At 31.9% G+C, this 15,745-nt stretch overlaps 1 protein-coding gene across 1 annotated transcript; it reads left to right on the top strand.

Moving 5' to 3' along the window:
- The first annotated feature begins 3,098 nt into the window (after positions 1 to 3,098).
- On the top strand, positions 3,099 to 6,987 carry LOC122605585 (chaperone protein dnaJ 16-like). The gene is made up of 11 exons (XM_043778548.1): positions 3,099 to 3,592; positions 4,304 to 4,427; positions 4,525 to 4,607; positions 4,710 to 4,821; positions 4,913 to 5,017; positions 5,332 to 5,382; positions 5,549 to 5,638; positions 5,733 to 5,838; positions 5,952 to 6,100; positions 6,191 to 6,244; positions 6,404 to 6,987. The coding sequence occupies exons 1-11, from the start codon at positions 3,405 to 3,407 to the stop codon at positions 6,596 to 6,598; spliced, it is 1,257 nt and encodes a 418-aa protein (XP_043634483.1). The 5' UTR covers positions 3,099 to 3,404; the 3' UTR covers positions 6,599 to 6,987.
- The last annotated feature ends 8,758 nt before the right edge of the window (positions 6,988 to 15,745 follow it).

Genomic DNA, 15,745 nt, shown 5'->3' on the forward strand with positions numbered 1-15,745 from the left:
AAGTGACTGCTACGTACGTCTGACATGCATGCTCCTGTACACCCACACGCCGTTAACTATTTGACCAAACTATCAGCAGCGACGTCGTTGAAAATTTTTTAAGATGTTGTCAAGAGTTGAACCGGCATGGGCGAACCCATAAGAGGTGTTAGTCATTTATCCACTACTTCCTTTAATAAGAAAAAAAAAAAACACACACACACACACACACACATATCTAAACTACCTTATAAAGCATTTATCTCCTCTCATTTTCTTAAAAAAGAATTTGCTCTACCCAAATTACTCATCTTTTTTATCCACTAGTTTGAATATCATCAAACAATATACTTATAATAATCTTAAATCTCAACTTCTCATTTTCCCATCTCTCCCCAAAACTCAACCACTCATTTTTTTCTCTCTCTCCTGCATAAATCGTTTTATTCCTTTAATTCATTCAAAATCTTTGATCTCACAAACTGTACATCGATAAATTTATGAAATTTATATCAGTGTTCTTAAAATTTCATGTTCCTTTATTATATATGTCATTCAATATACTTTTGACGAATTTTTAAATCCGATAACGGAACCTGTACGGCTAAGGGCGGATCCCGTCCAGGTAGATCATCCCATCACCGATCACCCCTATGACCTTATATATTACCCTCTATAATCGATCACCTCCTATGACCTATTACCCCCATCATCTCACCATCGCACTATACAGGGATTTGGCTAGTGTGTGTGTGTATATATATATACCTATCTTAGGTAAAACATGCAGTTACTATCTTAGATAAAATAAGAGAAGATTATGTAAAATTTAGGAGAGATTATGTAAAATTTAAGAGGGTTATATATTCTACTAGAACTAGAATACTACCAAAGCAAAGGTAGATCAGGGTATAATTTCAAAATATATAAATTTAAGTTTAACTGTTTAAATTAAAACTTTATTTTAACAATAGATTTCAAAATATTCTCAAACAAGATAAGAGGTTAGAGTAATATTGGTAGCGTTCAACTTCGCCGACACCAGCTTGGGACTATAATCGACATTGGTAGTATAATATAGAGATTTATTGGCGGTTGATCTCTAAAAAAAATATTGTAATTTTGGTGGTTAATAATTTAATTTTAAACATACGTACGTAATATTGACTTTTTTGTATGTTAATGAAACCATGGGCTATAAGAGGGTACTATGAACTAGTGGTGTTTGACACGATTTTGATGGTTCGTCTTTTTTTATGGACTAGTATTTTCTAAGTGTGTGTGGGTATTTAAGAGATTAGTGATATACATAGCTGGTTCTAGGCTAGTCATGTATTGAGCTTGTTTTAAGATTAGTCCAGAGTCCGGTATAATATTGATGTGACGCTGATAAAGATTAGTTCTCCTGAAAACTAGTCCGTATAGTGTACCTTGGAATAAAACTAATTACTTCTAATTAAAATTACTTATTTTCAAATTCTTTTACTAGTGATTTAATGTTTCTTATTTTTGATTATATATTAGAGATTAGAGATACTCACTTGATTGAAGCTTCGTATTTACCTCCAAAACAATAACTCTTCCGATATAATCCTTCTAAAAATTATTATCAACCGGTCTTTAATTCTAAATTCACATTTTGATTGATTTGATTTTTAGTTTTTCGTTGTTTTAATTTTGAATGAATTTATTTTATTGTTTTGTTTAAGTTGAACAGAACTAAACTACTCATCAAGTGAGTATGAGGTTGTTCTCCATCTAAGCTAAGATGAGGGACAACCTCATACTCACTTTCCATATATATATATATATATATATAGGAAAAAGTGAGTATGAAGTTGTTCATCATTTAAGCTTAGATGAGAAACCCATCACATACAAATATTTTATTATTTGTTTGATTTTAAAACAAATACATGGCCCTCATGATTTTCATGATTATAAAAACCAAATGTGAGGGGTTCTCCATCTAAACTTAGATGGGGGACAACCCCATACTCACTTCCCCATATATATATATATATATGGGTGGGTTAATTTAGAATTAGCGCCATTAAAACCAAATCACAACCATTCATTTTTTCTCTCTTCTCTAATATTAAATCCTGTTTTCTAGAATCCGGAGACATTTCTGGCGACATTTCCGTTGAAAATCAGTTTCGTTTTCCGGTGGGTACGGTACGGACGTTGCCCTTATCCGTTCGAAAGGGTTGTCACCGGAACCATATGGAAATCGTTATTTATAGCAAATTTGCTATCATTTTTTAAAAGTTCAAGTTTACCAATAAATTAGCCTAAAATGGCAATTTTTTCACTTTATATCTTTTATATCTTACAAATTATGAATAAACATTAGTAATTGTTCGTTTTGTTGAGATATAAAATAAACAATGTAGAAAGTTGAATACCTTTTTACATGTAGAAATCTTAGTTACAAGCAACTTTATAAGAAAAATGTTCCCGTGATGTATAACGATCTAAATTTGAAGATATTGGGTTATCCTGAAAATATAATTTTAGGGGTATTGCCACTTTTAATTCCATTTGTCTTACATAAAAAATTCATCCGCGAACAAAATCGATAATTTTGATCTTTTAACTCAAATAAAAATAGATAATTATTAAAAAGTTATATAGTTATGTCTCATAAGTTAGAAATTATATGTAAATCTTCCCTGAATATATATGTAGCTAAAAGGTGTTTGAGATTACATTTTGAAATGATTATCTGATTATTACGTTTGTGAGACACAAATAATCCTAAAAAAATGTTTGTATGAAAAAGCAACTCTTTGTTATGAAAATGCAGTTTTGGAGAAGTATGTACATGCATGATTTTTCAAAACACACACTATTTATTTTGAAAGCGCAAAATTTATTTTATAATGGCTATAAAAAAAATACCTAAGTAATAAAAAAGGGAGTGGAATATAGTAATGTGAAGTGTAAGGGTGTAAACTGGAACATATTACAACAACAGAATAGAAAAGTAAGTAAGTAACTTCTCAGTAGGCCCAATACCTCGACGGTGTATGAGGAGTTTAAGATGAATTAATAAAATAATATATATGTATGTATATTAACAGGAAAGTAATAATAACATTGAGTTGCTGCTGCATCTAACTAATTTCCCCTCCATTTTTCATGTATCTTTAATTATAGTATATAATTAATTAATTTGATATCTTGATTTTTCCCATAAAATCTACCACAAGCGATTGAAGGTAGATTATTTTCATATGACAAATGAGAAGCAAACCAAAATGGATGATGTTCCCATTTTGGGGGTAAGTTTCTCGATCGATGTTATCTTGAATCAATCAGCTGGTTTGTATATCCTCTTGATTTTGTGACTAGATATTTATTATATCTATCAACAAACTGGGAATTAAGAAAAAGCTAGCTAGCTGGTTGGCCGTGAAACAATGAGGGGTAGTGGTCAGAGATCACAAGGCCGCCGCCGTGATCAAGGAAATAATAATAAAAACGCTGCTGAAGATGAAGAATCATCAACAACAAGGAATAATAAGAGAGACCCATATGAGGTCCTTGGCGTTTCTCCGACCTCCTCGGATCAACAAATCAAAACTGCTTACCGTAAGCTGGCCTTAAAGTACGTCCCTCGCATATAATTCCTGTACAACATTCTATCCTATATTATTTAGATATGTATATGCCCACCAATTAACAAATCTTGCAAATAGTCTATGTGAAATACACGAACTTTTTTTCTTTTTTTTTTTCCCTTATATTAGCCAAAATTGAAGATAATGATTATATATATCGATCATTATTATTTCAGCATGTATATAACAATGTTAGAAATAGGTATGCAAGAAAGTCATGTGATGCTTGTTTTTTGGTTGGCTATTATTATCATGAGATGAGATGTTGTATTGTTGTCGCCTTCTTTATAACCTTCTTTCATTTGTTTTAGATTCATGTTCTTTAGTTATTAGTTTTTTTCTTCAACTAATTCAGGGCATGATACCTGATTTAGCTGCCTGTAAGTAGTATGACTTTTGAAGCCAATGGGTTGGTAACCCATTGGTCAGGTCTTAGACCTTGAGAAATCCACCAGGGTTCGAATCTCACTTCCTACATTTGTAGGAGTGGATTATTGGGGAGGTTTTCAAGAGTCCTGGGTTCAGGCATGCGTGGTTCAAGATCCGCATACTGCCCAATTGGATGTCACTGTGATGTCTCGAATGCTAACTACTAACCACTAACCACTAACTTGATGTTCCAAAAAAAAAAAAAAGTATGACTTTTGAAACTCAAACTATGTACTAACTATTGAGCTATATGTTTATTCTTCATCTAGGTACCATCCTGACAAAAATGGAAACGACCCTAAAGCAGCTGATATGTTTAACGAAATTACTTATTCTTATAACATACTTTCTGATCGAAATAAACGCCAACAATATGACAGCGCCGGTTTTGAAGTGGGTTTCATTACAAACTCTGTCTTTTCTCATTCACCGAATACAATTAACAATAATAATCATGGATGTGTAATGACGCTATCGTCTTGGAATGTAGGCTATTGAATCTGAAAGTCAAGATTTGGAGTTAGATCTTTCAAGTTTGGGTGCTATGACTACCATGGTTGCTGCGATTTTCAGGTCACTATGTTTGCTTGATTACATCCACTTAATCTATCATTGATCATGTTGAATTAGTTTAATTATCTGAATTCGAGATTCATATGTTTATTACTGTCTCAGCAAACTTGGAGTGCCAATAAAAACTCTTGTATCAGCGGCCGTATTGGAAGAGGCAATAAATGGTACAGTCCCTACCCTTCCACTTGCTTTGGGCAAACCTGTTTCTAGAAAGGTATGCTACGTACTGAGATCCCTTATTATTCTTGTATTATTATAATTGTGTTTGTTCATGTACGTATATAGAGTCTTGCATTTCTGAACAGGTGGAAAAGCAATGTGCTCATTTCTATTCTATTAGGATAACAGAGAAGGAAGCACGGGCTGGAATAGTTTGTCGAGTACATTCTGTAGAAAAGAGCAAATTTAAGGTTTATAATTTCTTTTACTTTTGTTTTCTAATACTACATCTGTATATTTTTCTGCCGCGCTCAAACTTTTTCTTTCAAGTTTTTGTGTACATGATATATAAAAAAGTTGTGATGTGACCGTGATAGCCCTGTACAAACCAAATAGTTTTCTGCTGTTGCGTATTAAAACTCATGAACATGTATGAGTCCCATGAATGCTTTTAAATGTTTACGAAATTTGAAATTAACTTCAAGAACTGATGGGATTTATTATTTTATTAATTTTAGTGTCAACCAATAATTAAATATAAGTTGGAGAATTTTGGCTTTTGCAGCTTTTGTATTTTGATCGGGACGAAAATGGAGGACTGAATCTCGCTCTGCAGGTAAGAATGTTCCTCTACAAAACTAATTTATTCCAATTATTCTTCTAACCCTAAAGCTGAAGATTGAAATTCCTTGCATTGTTATAGAGTTTTACCAGCATCATTTTAGTTATCCTCTCTAAAAATTGATGCTACAAAGTACCAAGTTTCTCAATTCCTGTTTCAGGAAGATAGCACAAAAAAGGGCAAGACGATGGCTGCTGGGATGTATTTCCTTGGTTTCCCAGTCTATAGATTGGATCAACAATCGATCACAGTGAGTACATGATTACAGTATGATGTGCATCCACACTTGAGCTTGTTGTACTTCTTTCGAATTAACTGTGATCCCTATAATGAGTTTGCTCCAGATGGCTAAGAAGGATCCAGATACTGCTTTCTTCAAAAAGCTCGAAGGATTTCAGCCATGTGAAATTACAGAACTAAGAGCCGGTGTTCATACATTTGCTGTTTATGGTTAGATTTATGAGATCAGACCGGCTTATATTTTGAAAGCCTTATGTGGTTGTAGTTTTTATGCTCAAATTAATATGTGTAACACGGGCTACCCTGCATTTTTATATGGACAGGTGATAATTTCTATAAAAGTGCTAGCTACACAATTGAAGTCCTTTCTACAGCTTCTTTTGTTAATGAGAAGGAGAATCTCCGTGCAATTGATGCTCACATAACTACAAAACGGACAGAGATCTGTAAATTTGAAACAGAATACAGACAGGTTTGTTTATAAACTCATCCTCTAAACCTAATCATTTTTTTATCTGTTATGTGATTAAGTAAGTAATATTGTACGTACGTGTTTCCTCAGGTTCTTGCACAGTTTACAGAGATGACTGGCAGATACAAGAAAGAAATGCAAGCGGTATGTTGAAATGATTTCTTGTTTTATCTTTTCAATCGATTAAAATTCGAAAGCACAAGCCAACTATTACTATGTGATCCTGGGTGGGACAAATTAATATGCACCAATGGATCAACGATAGATTGATGATATGAGTGAATGATTATAATGTATTTGTAGATAGATGAGCTTCTTAAGAGAAGAAACGAAATACAAGCGGCATACACAACCACCCCACAAACAATAAAGCGTGGTAGTAGTAGCAATAAACGGGTAATGTTAAAAGAAGAAGATAAGAAGGCATCCATACAGGACGGATCAACAAAGAAGAAGTGGTATAATATCCATGTGAAGATGGACAAGAAAAAGCCTTGATATGTATGATGAATCTCTGAAAAGGCAGGCTAGCTAGATCTGTCTAGTCTTGTGTTGGCAGCAGTACCGATCCACATACACAAAGACAAAACTCATCGACCTAGGCTGGTTATATGTGCATATCATCGCTAGTTGAAGTACATACAATCGATCAATCAAGCAGGTTGGCTATATAATTTGTACAAATGACAAGCGCCCGGTTGATTGAAAATATATCCACGTACGTACTCGGGTTGGATGTAAAGCTAAGTAGCTGTAAGATTCTTTCTCAGCTCCTTAATTTGTCCGTCATGTATTTTTGTACTCTATGTTTTGGGTATTTCAAAACAATATCCATACCTATATCTCTATATCGGAGTATTAACTAATTAAACTTTCAAACTGTAACATATTCTGAACCTCTCCGCACCTTACTTTAATTTATTTCCGAACTAGCTAGCCACATTTTTTTAACCTTTTGTTAAGTGAAAAAAGACATTCAAATTTATTTATTTAATTAACTTTAGGTTTCGTTTCCTTAAAATACAGATTCTTATATTTTGAATGTAATTTTATATAGATTCTCTTATTTCCAAACATAGATTCTTTTATGTATTGAAAATCCATATCGGAATTTAATTTCCGGAATTCTCAAAGCTAGGGACAAGTTTAACAAAACTGGAAGTTGAAAACTGTCTAGAGCAGTTTACAGACCCAAAAACCTGAAAAAAACCATTCTGTAGTTTTGGTCAATTTTGTGGTTCCTATTCCTCTCAAATAACACACATCTTGGTCCTGAAATCTTTCTAAAGTGTATCCAATCAAACAACTAGCTAGGTGACCCATCAAATTGATTTAATCTAAAAGTCAAAGAATCTTATTTTGTTCATAATCTGTAATTTCCTTAGTAGCGAATCGTATGATTGACTTTTATCTAAAAAGAAATGAAACTAAAACATGCCCCATCAAAATATATTTAATTTTTAAATCATACTATGAAAAGTTTTGAATTATAGAATTAAACTAGCTAGACGGGGCCGGATAAAATGTGTTTTTCTAAGAGTTTGAGATATATACAATAGGAGTAGGAACATCATGGGACGTTATAAAATGGACTAATATGCTAAAACATAAGTTTGAGAGCATGAAAGCTGGGAACTGAAACTTTGGTAGTGTCTTGTGCTAATGATTCAAGCCAAGCTTTTCAAATTAGATTTAGCATCATCCAGTAACAGCTTCTAGTGCTTCTTCCAATGAGGCTGCAGGTCTAATAACTTTGCAAAAATAGCTTTTGCGCTTTCATATTGCTTAGTTTTTGCCAACGACAATCTGTAACATATAATAACAACATAAAAATAAGTTTAAATGAGAACAAAACAACGACAATCTGCACATACGTGATACCAAATATGTACATATTTGAAACTAAGTTTAATGCATGATGATTGTTGCATTAAATACATTGTAAGATGCATGGAAGGATGGAATGACGTAAAACTATGTAAGGGGCATAGTCGGTTCTATAGTTGTGGTGGATTGCCTTTTGTTCTTAAAGTTAAGGCCCCCAAATAGTTAAGGCCCACAATTTCATTGCTACTAGACTAAAAATATTATTGCCTTTTGTTCTTAAAGTTAGTTTTGGACTTAAAATACTAAAAATTAAACCAATGTAGTATTGACGGTCTACAATGTCATAACAAAGATTAAATGAGTTGGCTATTTATCGATTGAAGAATATTTATTTTATGAAATTAAGTATGAAAATTTGAAGATTTGATTAAAGCTTTATGAAAAGGCCTCCAAAATTATTAGTCCCGCTTTGAGAAAAAAAGAAAAACGTTAAACCGGCCCTGGCGGGTAAGGGATATGTTTACACACAGAAAAAGATATTCCGGAGATACGTCTGGCATATGGAACAATCTGCTACATGTTTTAGTATTGCCAACCTTTAAATTATAAGATATATTCACAACCTTTTCAAGAGTGTATGGCAAGAGTACAGAGCAAACACCAACAAGTTACGTTGATGGCTTTTTACCACCCAAAAGTTGCTAAGGTCGTTTTGCATTTTCCTGCCATAAATTTATACTCGTAATATACTAAAAAGCAATATACATATTACAGCAAAATAATGCATAGAGTACAACTTAATTAGCAGATACAATACTTTCTTAATTAAAATTACAAGTTCTTATGCACGAATACTAATTCACTAATCTTACTAGCTAATTAACCCGGGTTTAACCCGGACATATCAATCAAAGTTTTATAAAATCGCATTTTCGCCACCGAAGTTGCGATAGTCTAAGAGCACACGTCTTCTCAAAATATTATATCTTATAAGTTATAATTAGTTTATTAACTCGCATAATATGTGAATAATTAAAAATATGTTATGATAAAGTTATTTAGACGATGAAAGTTATAAAACAATGTATAATTTAATAGAATTTTTTTCTAAAAAATCTAAAAAATATATATCTCTAAATTTTTTTTATAAAATAACAAAAACAAAAATGCAATAAAATTTAAGAATAAGAGTGTTTATGACATCATAAGTAAATTAAAAAAAACAAAATTAATATTAAGAAATAATTTGGATGTGACAAATAAGTAATATTTATGGAATGATGATGTCACAACAATTATTTTTTATTTAATATAAAGATATTACATTATTAATCTAGCTAATTAACCCGGGTTTAACCCGGGCATATCAATTAAAGTTTTATAAAATTGCATTTTCGTTACCGAAGTTGCGATAGTCTAAGAGTACTCGTCTCCTCAAAATAGTATATCTTATAAGTTATAATTAGTTTATTTACTCGCATAATATGTGAATAATTAAAAATATGTTATTATAAAAATATTTAGACGATGAAACTTATAAAACAATGTATAATTTATTAGAGTTTTTTTCTAAAAAAATTAAAAAATATATATCTCTAAATTTTTTTTATAAAATAACAAAAACAAAAATGCAATAAAATTTAAGAATAAAAGTGTTTATTACAAGTAAATTAAAAAAAAGAAACTTAATATTAAGAAATAATTTGAATGTGACAAATAAGCAATATTTATGAAATGATGATGTCACAACAATCATCTTTTATTTAATATAAAGATCTTTTATGGTGCGACAACATGCTCTTTTCACACTACAACCGGCAATTTGCATCCAATATGTACTTTATATGTTAATGTCTTAAAACAAAAATTAGATATCGTTCATGTATTTTGTAGTTCCGTTGTCAATAATTTTAGGTCGTATAAAATACATGTTCAGTAGCAACGCGCAAGTAAAAATGCTAGTATGAACTGAAAATTCATATAGAATAGCATCAATGTGATTTAAATATCTCAATAAACTATAGTGCATATATTACTATATATATTAAAACTAAAGATACGGGTTTACGTGTCGTGGTTTTTTATTCTTTTAATCACGATGATCAGCTATTTCGTTTTCTTCTATTTTAACTTTTTCTTTTTTAAAAAAAAATTGTATACTTTTAAAGTTTCTTATTTTTACCACATAACTTTTGTGTTTTTTTAACTTTAGTATTACTTTTTGTGTTTTTTTAACTTTAGTATTACTTTTTGTATACAAGTATAAGATTGTATATTTTTAGAATTTCTTATTTTTCTCACTTAACTTTTGGGTTTAATTTTAGTATAACTTTTTATATACAAATATAATTTACTTTTAAATTCTAACTTATATTTACCACTCAACTTTTTGGTTTTTTTTAACTTTACTCTAACATTTTATATACAAACCTAATTATAACTTACTTTTAAAGTTTTTAATTTTTACCAATTAAATTTAGGTTTTTAACTTTTATCATCAAATCTTTTTTTTTTTTTTTTTTTTTTACTTTCTATCTCTTAGTTTAAGGCTTCTAACTTTACCATCAAACTTTTAGTTTCAAAACTTTTAGGTAATGTTGTATGTATATATGTTTGCATGTTGCAACGTCGACCTTGGGCAACGCCCTCCCGGGACAACGCTCGGAGTCAAAAAGCTAGTTAAATACTAATTGTGATTGTACGATAGTATTACTTGTCAAACTTGTAACCACTCTTCTTGCTTCACGTAGCTCACTGCACTCTAGTTCCAAAGCGTTTAACTTATTTTAATAATTAAGCTCGTGTCGCCTTGACTGTGTCAACAGAAGTAGCCCGGCCAATGATACGTAGTAATTAGTGTCGCCTTCACTAAATAGCCCAATGATACGTAGTAAGTAAAAGAATTACCAGAATCAAAACGACAAATAAGGGGGAAAAAAAGGCGGAAGTCTATGAGTGTCATTTTAAGAGGCACAAAATTTCTTTAACCAATGGTAAAGGTGACAAATGGGTGGGTAAGCTAATAGAATCAAAGAGGCTAATTTTGGTTGAGGCTGGGTGAACTGAAACGTCTTTTGTGGAGAATCTTCCAAATTTACATTGTTAAACCTTGGCAGCCAAAAAAATCATAAATCTCGTAAAAAAGATATCATTGGGGCATTTTATCAAACACGTTGTTTGCATGAACTGAACTTCTAGATCAGAATATCAAAGACCGTATTGCAGGTAATGCAATGGTTTATCTCTACATTATGTTCAAAGTGGCATGAATGAGATCCAAGAAATAACTTGTCAAGCAATTGGAAGCTGATTTGAAAGAAAAAAAATTCCATGTAACCCAATCTATGTATAGAAAGATGTATCGAGAGGTTGTAATGGACAATTTGAGTTACGTTCACGTTTACATAAAGATGACATTTTGTAAGTTATGACAATTAACAATGAAGTTATATATGGCAGTAGTACATTGTTCGCAATTTTAAAGTAGCTACAAATATTAACAACTAATGCAAATGAGCATATAACAGAGAAAAAAGACAAACGTAGTGGAAGATATATGAAGAAGAAAAAAACCTTTCAACGGATCAAAACGTCAAAGTTAAAAAGCGAAAGGGGAACAACGTGTCCTGAGTACTAAGGTAAGTATTGATTAGTAAATCAACAATATGGATACATGTAAATTGTACACAAAATTAAACAAAGACATTAATACAAACATCTGGTGTGCAAAATAAATGTGAAGTCTTTCAAAACAAATTTTACCTTGGTGAAATCATAAAAAGAAATTTTACTTTAATGAAATCTTAAAATCACCAATTTTATGAAGATAAATGGAAAAAGTAAATTAGTTAAAATATTTACCCATGTATCAATTCTGAATTATAATCAAAATTTCATCCATGTTATAAAGCATCCTCATCCTTTTTCCAAAAAACGTACATAGATACGAAGAAACAAAGACAAAATAACAGCTACTAATTACCTTAAAAATTGAGTAGATGATATATATGTACTATGTAGTGCTTAATCGCCTGAATAAAATTAAAGTGATTGTGAGTACAATAATAAGATGCTAATGTTTTATCAGTATAGGAAAATGGCAGTAAAGAGGAACATTATCTGGATACTTCGGGTTTAATCACTGGATACATCATGTACTTTCTTTCTTGTACACGGTTGCATAATATCAAATTTTATTGAAGCGGAACATCCTTATACTTTTTTGTACATGGTTGCATAACGTAACCGGCTTTAGCCTGTAAATTCTATTTTTTCACTAGACCCAGTGACTTTTAAGTCAACATAATATGTTTCAAACTAGCAACTTCGAGATCGAATAACTTGTAACCGAAACACGATCCAACCAAATGGCTTTCACACATGTATTCTCTAGACCCCAATCTATATATATCAACTAAGTAAAAACCTTAAAACTTGCACAATCAACCCGAAAACTTTACGAGAGCACAAAAACTAACTTTCATGCGAACGATCAGATGGTAACGAAACTTCACCAAATTTTACACATAACTTAATGAAACATAAACAAACTCATAGAAACTTTCAGAATGAAATTCTAACGTGTAACTTTTGCGCAACACATATCTAAAGTTTAAGAACACTAAAATGGTAACGAGAGTTATACTCAACCAAATCACAAACCGTAACTTGCAAATGATTTTAATAACATTAACTAAGAGAAACACACTGAATTTAAGCAATAATGATCGGAAATTTGAACTGAAATTGAAACGAAAGTTTAACTGGGTCACGTTGTAACTTACAAAATAAAAACTACACAACTAGAAACGAAAGTTTCTATGAGTTCGTTTATGTTTCATTAAGTTATGCATAAAGTTTGGTGAAGTTTCGTTACCATCTGATCGTTCACATGAAAGTTAGTTTTTGTGCTCTCACAAGGTTTTCGGGTTGATTGTACAAGTTTTAAGGTTGTTACTTAGTTGATATATATATAGATTGGGGTCTAGAGAATACATGTGTGAAAGCCGTTTGGTTAGATCGTGTTGCGGTTATAAGTTATTCTATCTCGAAGTTGCTAGTTTGAAACATATTATGTTGACTTAAAAGTCAACTGGGTCTGGTGCAAAAATTAGAATTTACAGGCTAAAGTCGGTCACATTATGCAACCATGTACAAAAATTGAAAGTATAAGGGTGTTCCACTTCAATAAAATTTGATATTATGCAACCGTGTACAAGAAGAAAAGTACATTGTGTATCTAGTGATTAAACCCCGGATACTTCTTAATTTCTTATATTACCAAAGAGTTGTAACACAGGCAAGAGAAGTAATACGTAGTATAGAAGGCTTAAGCTTTTGTAGAAAAAAGGGTTGGTTAACCAACTCCACTTAGGTGGGTTGGCAAGGGGTAATGAGGTATCTTCCAAATCTATTATGTGGCCGCTGAAGGTGAGTTTTTCTTAAGATCTCGGGTTCTATTTTGAGTTTCTCATCTCAAGGTATTTTACATGAAAAGGGGGTTGGAGGTCCAGCAAATTGCTGGTTAAAATTGTCTCCAGCACGTCTGAATTGAAACTAACTTTTTAAAAAGAAAAAGGGTTGGTTTTCGGTATATAGGTTAATTGATGGGTTTATACACTAGTAAGAGTAAGAGGGTTGGCATCACCTCCACTAGTGATTTTAAATACTGGTACGTACCGGCCGGTATTATCCGGAATACCGGATACCGAGTGGTACCCTGGTACAACCATCCCGGTATTTTGTCCGATATTTTCACTATTCAATATCGGCCGATATTTCCGATATTTACCGGTATTTTGATTTTTTTAAAATTTTTTTAAAACTATTTTTTGATACTTTAATGTTATGTTTGTTATTTGTAAACTTTAAAACTTATATTTTGTTATGAAATACCTATTTAGTATTATTTTTGAAACGATTGTACTTGTATTTTGACTATTTTCGTTAAATTGTAACAAGTTTTGTAGGATTTGTATAAAAATAAAAATACAAAATTTAAATTACCGTGTCGGTACGTACCGGCCGTTATACTGGTAATACCGGTACCAGGTACCCGACCGGTACGACCAAAATACCGGTATTTAAAACATTGACCTCCACCACCAATCACTCACCACTCACTTTCAGCCAATCACGTTATGTCACCTCAAATCTATCACTCACTCACCACTCACTCAAATTTTGTTAGCATTGCTACCACTCACCAACCGCTCACTACAATTTTATTTTTGTTTTTAAAACTAAATTTTGTCAAACATATATAAAAACATTACATTACTAATACCATAAAAAACATTACATAATACTAAAAAAACAAACATTACATAATACTAAAAAACATAATAAAAGCATTATATAATACTAACACTTGGAATAGTCCGAGTTCACATTATTGTTGTTGTTGCGATGAATGTACCGATACGGTTCAGGAAACTCGGTAGCGTCGCCAGGTTAAGGAGATGCGTACTCCTCCCCCGGGTCAGTATGGTAATCACCATTTTAGCATCCGAAACGATCATTGACCTGTTGTTTGCCATGATTTGAAGTATGAAAGGAAAGGTATGTAAATTTGAAGTAAAAAGTATGGATGACTGTTTGTAAATATGAGGGAAAGTGTTTGCGCATTGCAGCGGTGAGATGATAGGGGTGATAGGTCATAAGAGGTAATAAGTCATAGAGTGTGATAGCCAAATGCTTTATCATTGACCTCTTGTTTGCCATGATTTGAAGTATGAAAGGAAAGGTATGTAAATTTGAAGTAAAAAGTATGGATGACTGTTTGTAAATATGAGGGCAAGTGTCTGCGCATTGCTACGGTGAGATGATAGGGGTGATAGGTCATAAGAGGTGATAAGTCATAGAGTGTGATAGCCAAATGTTTTATCCGTACGGGCTCTGCCCTCACATTTAAAAATTCGTCGAAAGTATATCGAATGACATCTCTAATGAAAGAGCATGAAAATTTAAGAACACCCTTACAATTTTTATAATTTATTAATATACATTTTTTGAGATAAAATATTTTGAATGAATTAGAAGAATAAAATGATTTATGGAGAAGAGAAAAAATAATTAGTGGTTGAGATTTGAGGAGAGAGAAAAAAATGAGTGGTTGAGATTTAAAGTTATTATAGGTATATTAGGTAGAGATATTTAAAGTAGTTAATAAAGAATAGGGGTATTTTAGATAGTTCAAATCATGAATTGAGTTTTTTCAAAAGGACAAAATGTTTTATAAGATAGTATAGATATGGATGATATTGTATGGATGAATGTGTATTGTGGGAATGTTTAAATAAAAAAAGGATGATTAAAAAAGCGAGAGAGAAGTAGCCGTTGTAAGTCAACGGTCGGCTTCCACTCATTCACCACCCGCGTGGTATCTCCACCCAAATTCAACCACCCATACATGGTCACCCATCGGAGGTGGTGTTCTACGCGTGGTGACCACCTACACCGCACCAACGACCCATATGATGCCAATGCTCTAATATGCTAATATCTAAAAACTAAAAATATTAGTTGGTGAGTGGTATTTCCGATTTTATCTAAATATTTGAGTTCGATCTTCATGGATGACAAGTCTTGAAGTTTTCCTTTCGAATATTTGTAACGGCCCATGATCTCGTTGTTTATAATACATATAAAGTTTCACCATTATACGGTGATATTTATCAATTCAACCATTTTATCAATAAGGTAACGATGTCCCGTCTAATTGCTCAGAATAACTCCTAGTCTAGAATTTGATCCTTAAAAATTATAAACTTTGAGATTTTTTACTCTAAATATAATAACTGTAACATTCCATGGTCA

This window comes from Erigeron canadensis, chromosome 1 (genome assembly GCF_010389155.1).
Source record: "Erigeron canadensis isolate Cc75 chromosome 1, C_canadensis_v1, whole genome shotgun sequence".
Taxonomy (NCBI): domain Eukaryota; kingdom Viridiplantae; phylum Streptophyta; class Magnoliopsida; order Asterales; family Asteraceae; genus Erigeron; species Erigeron canadensis.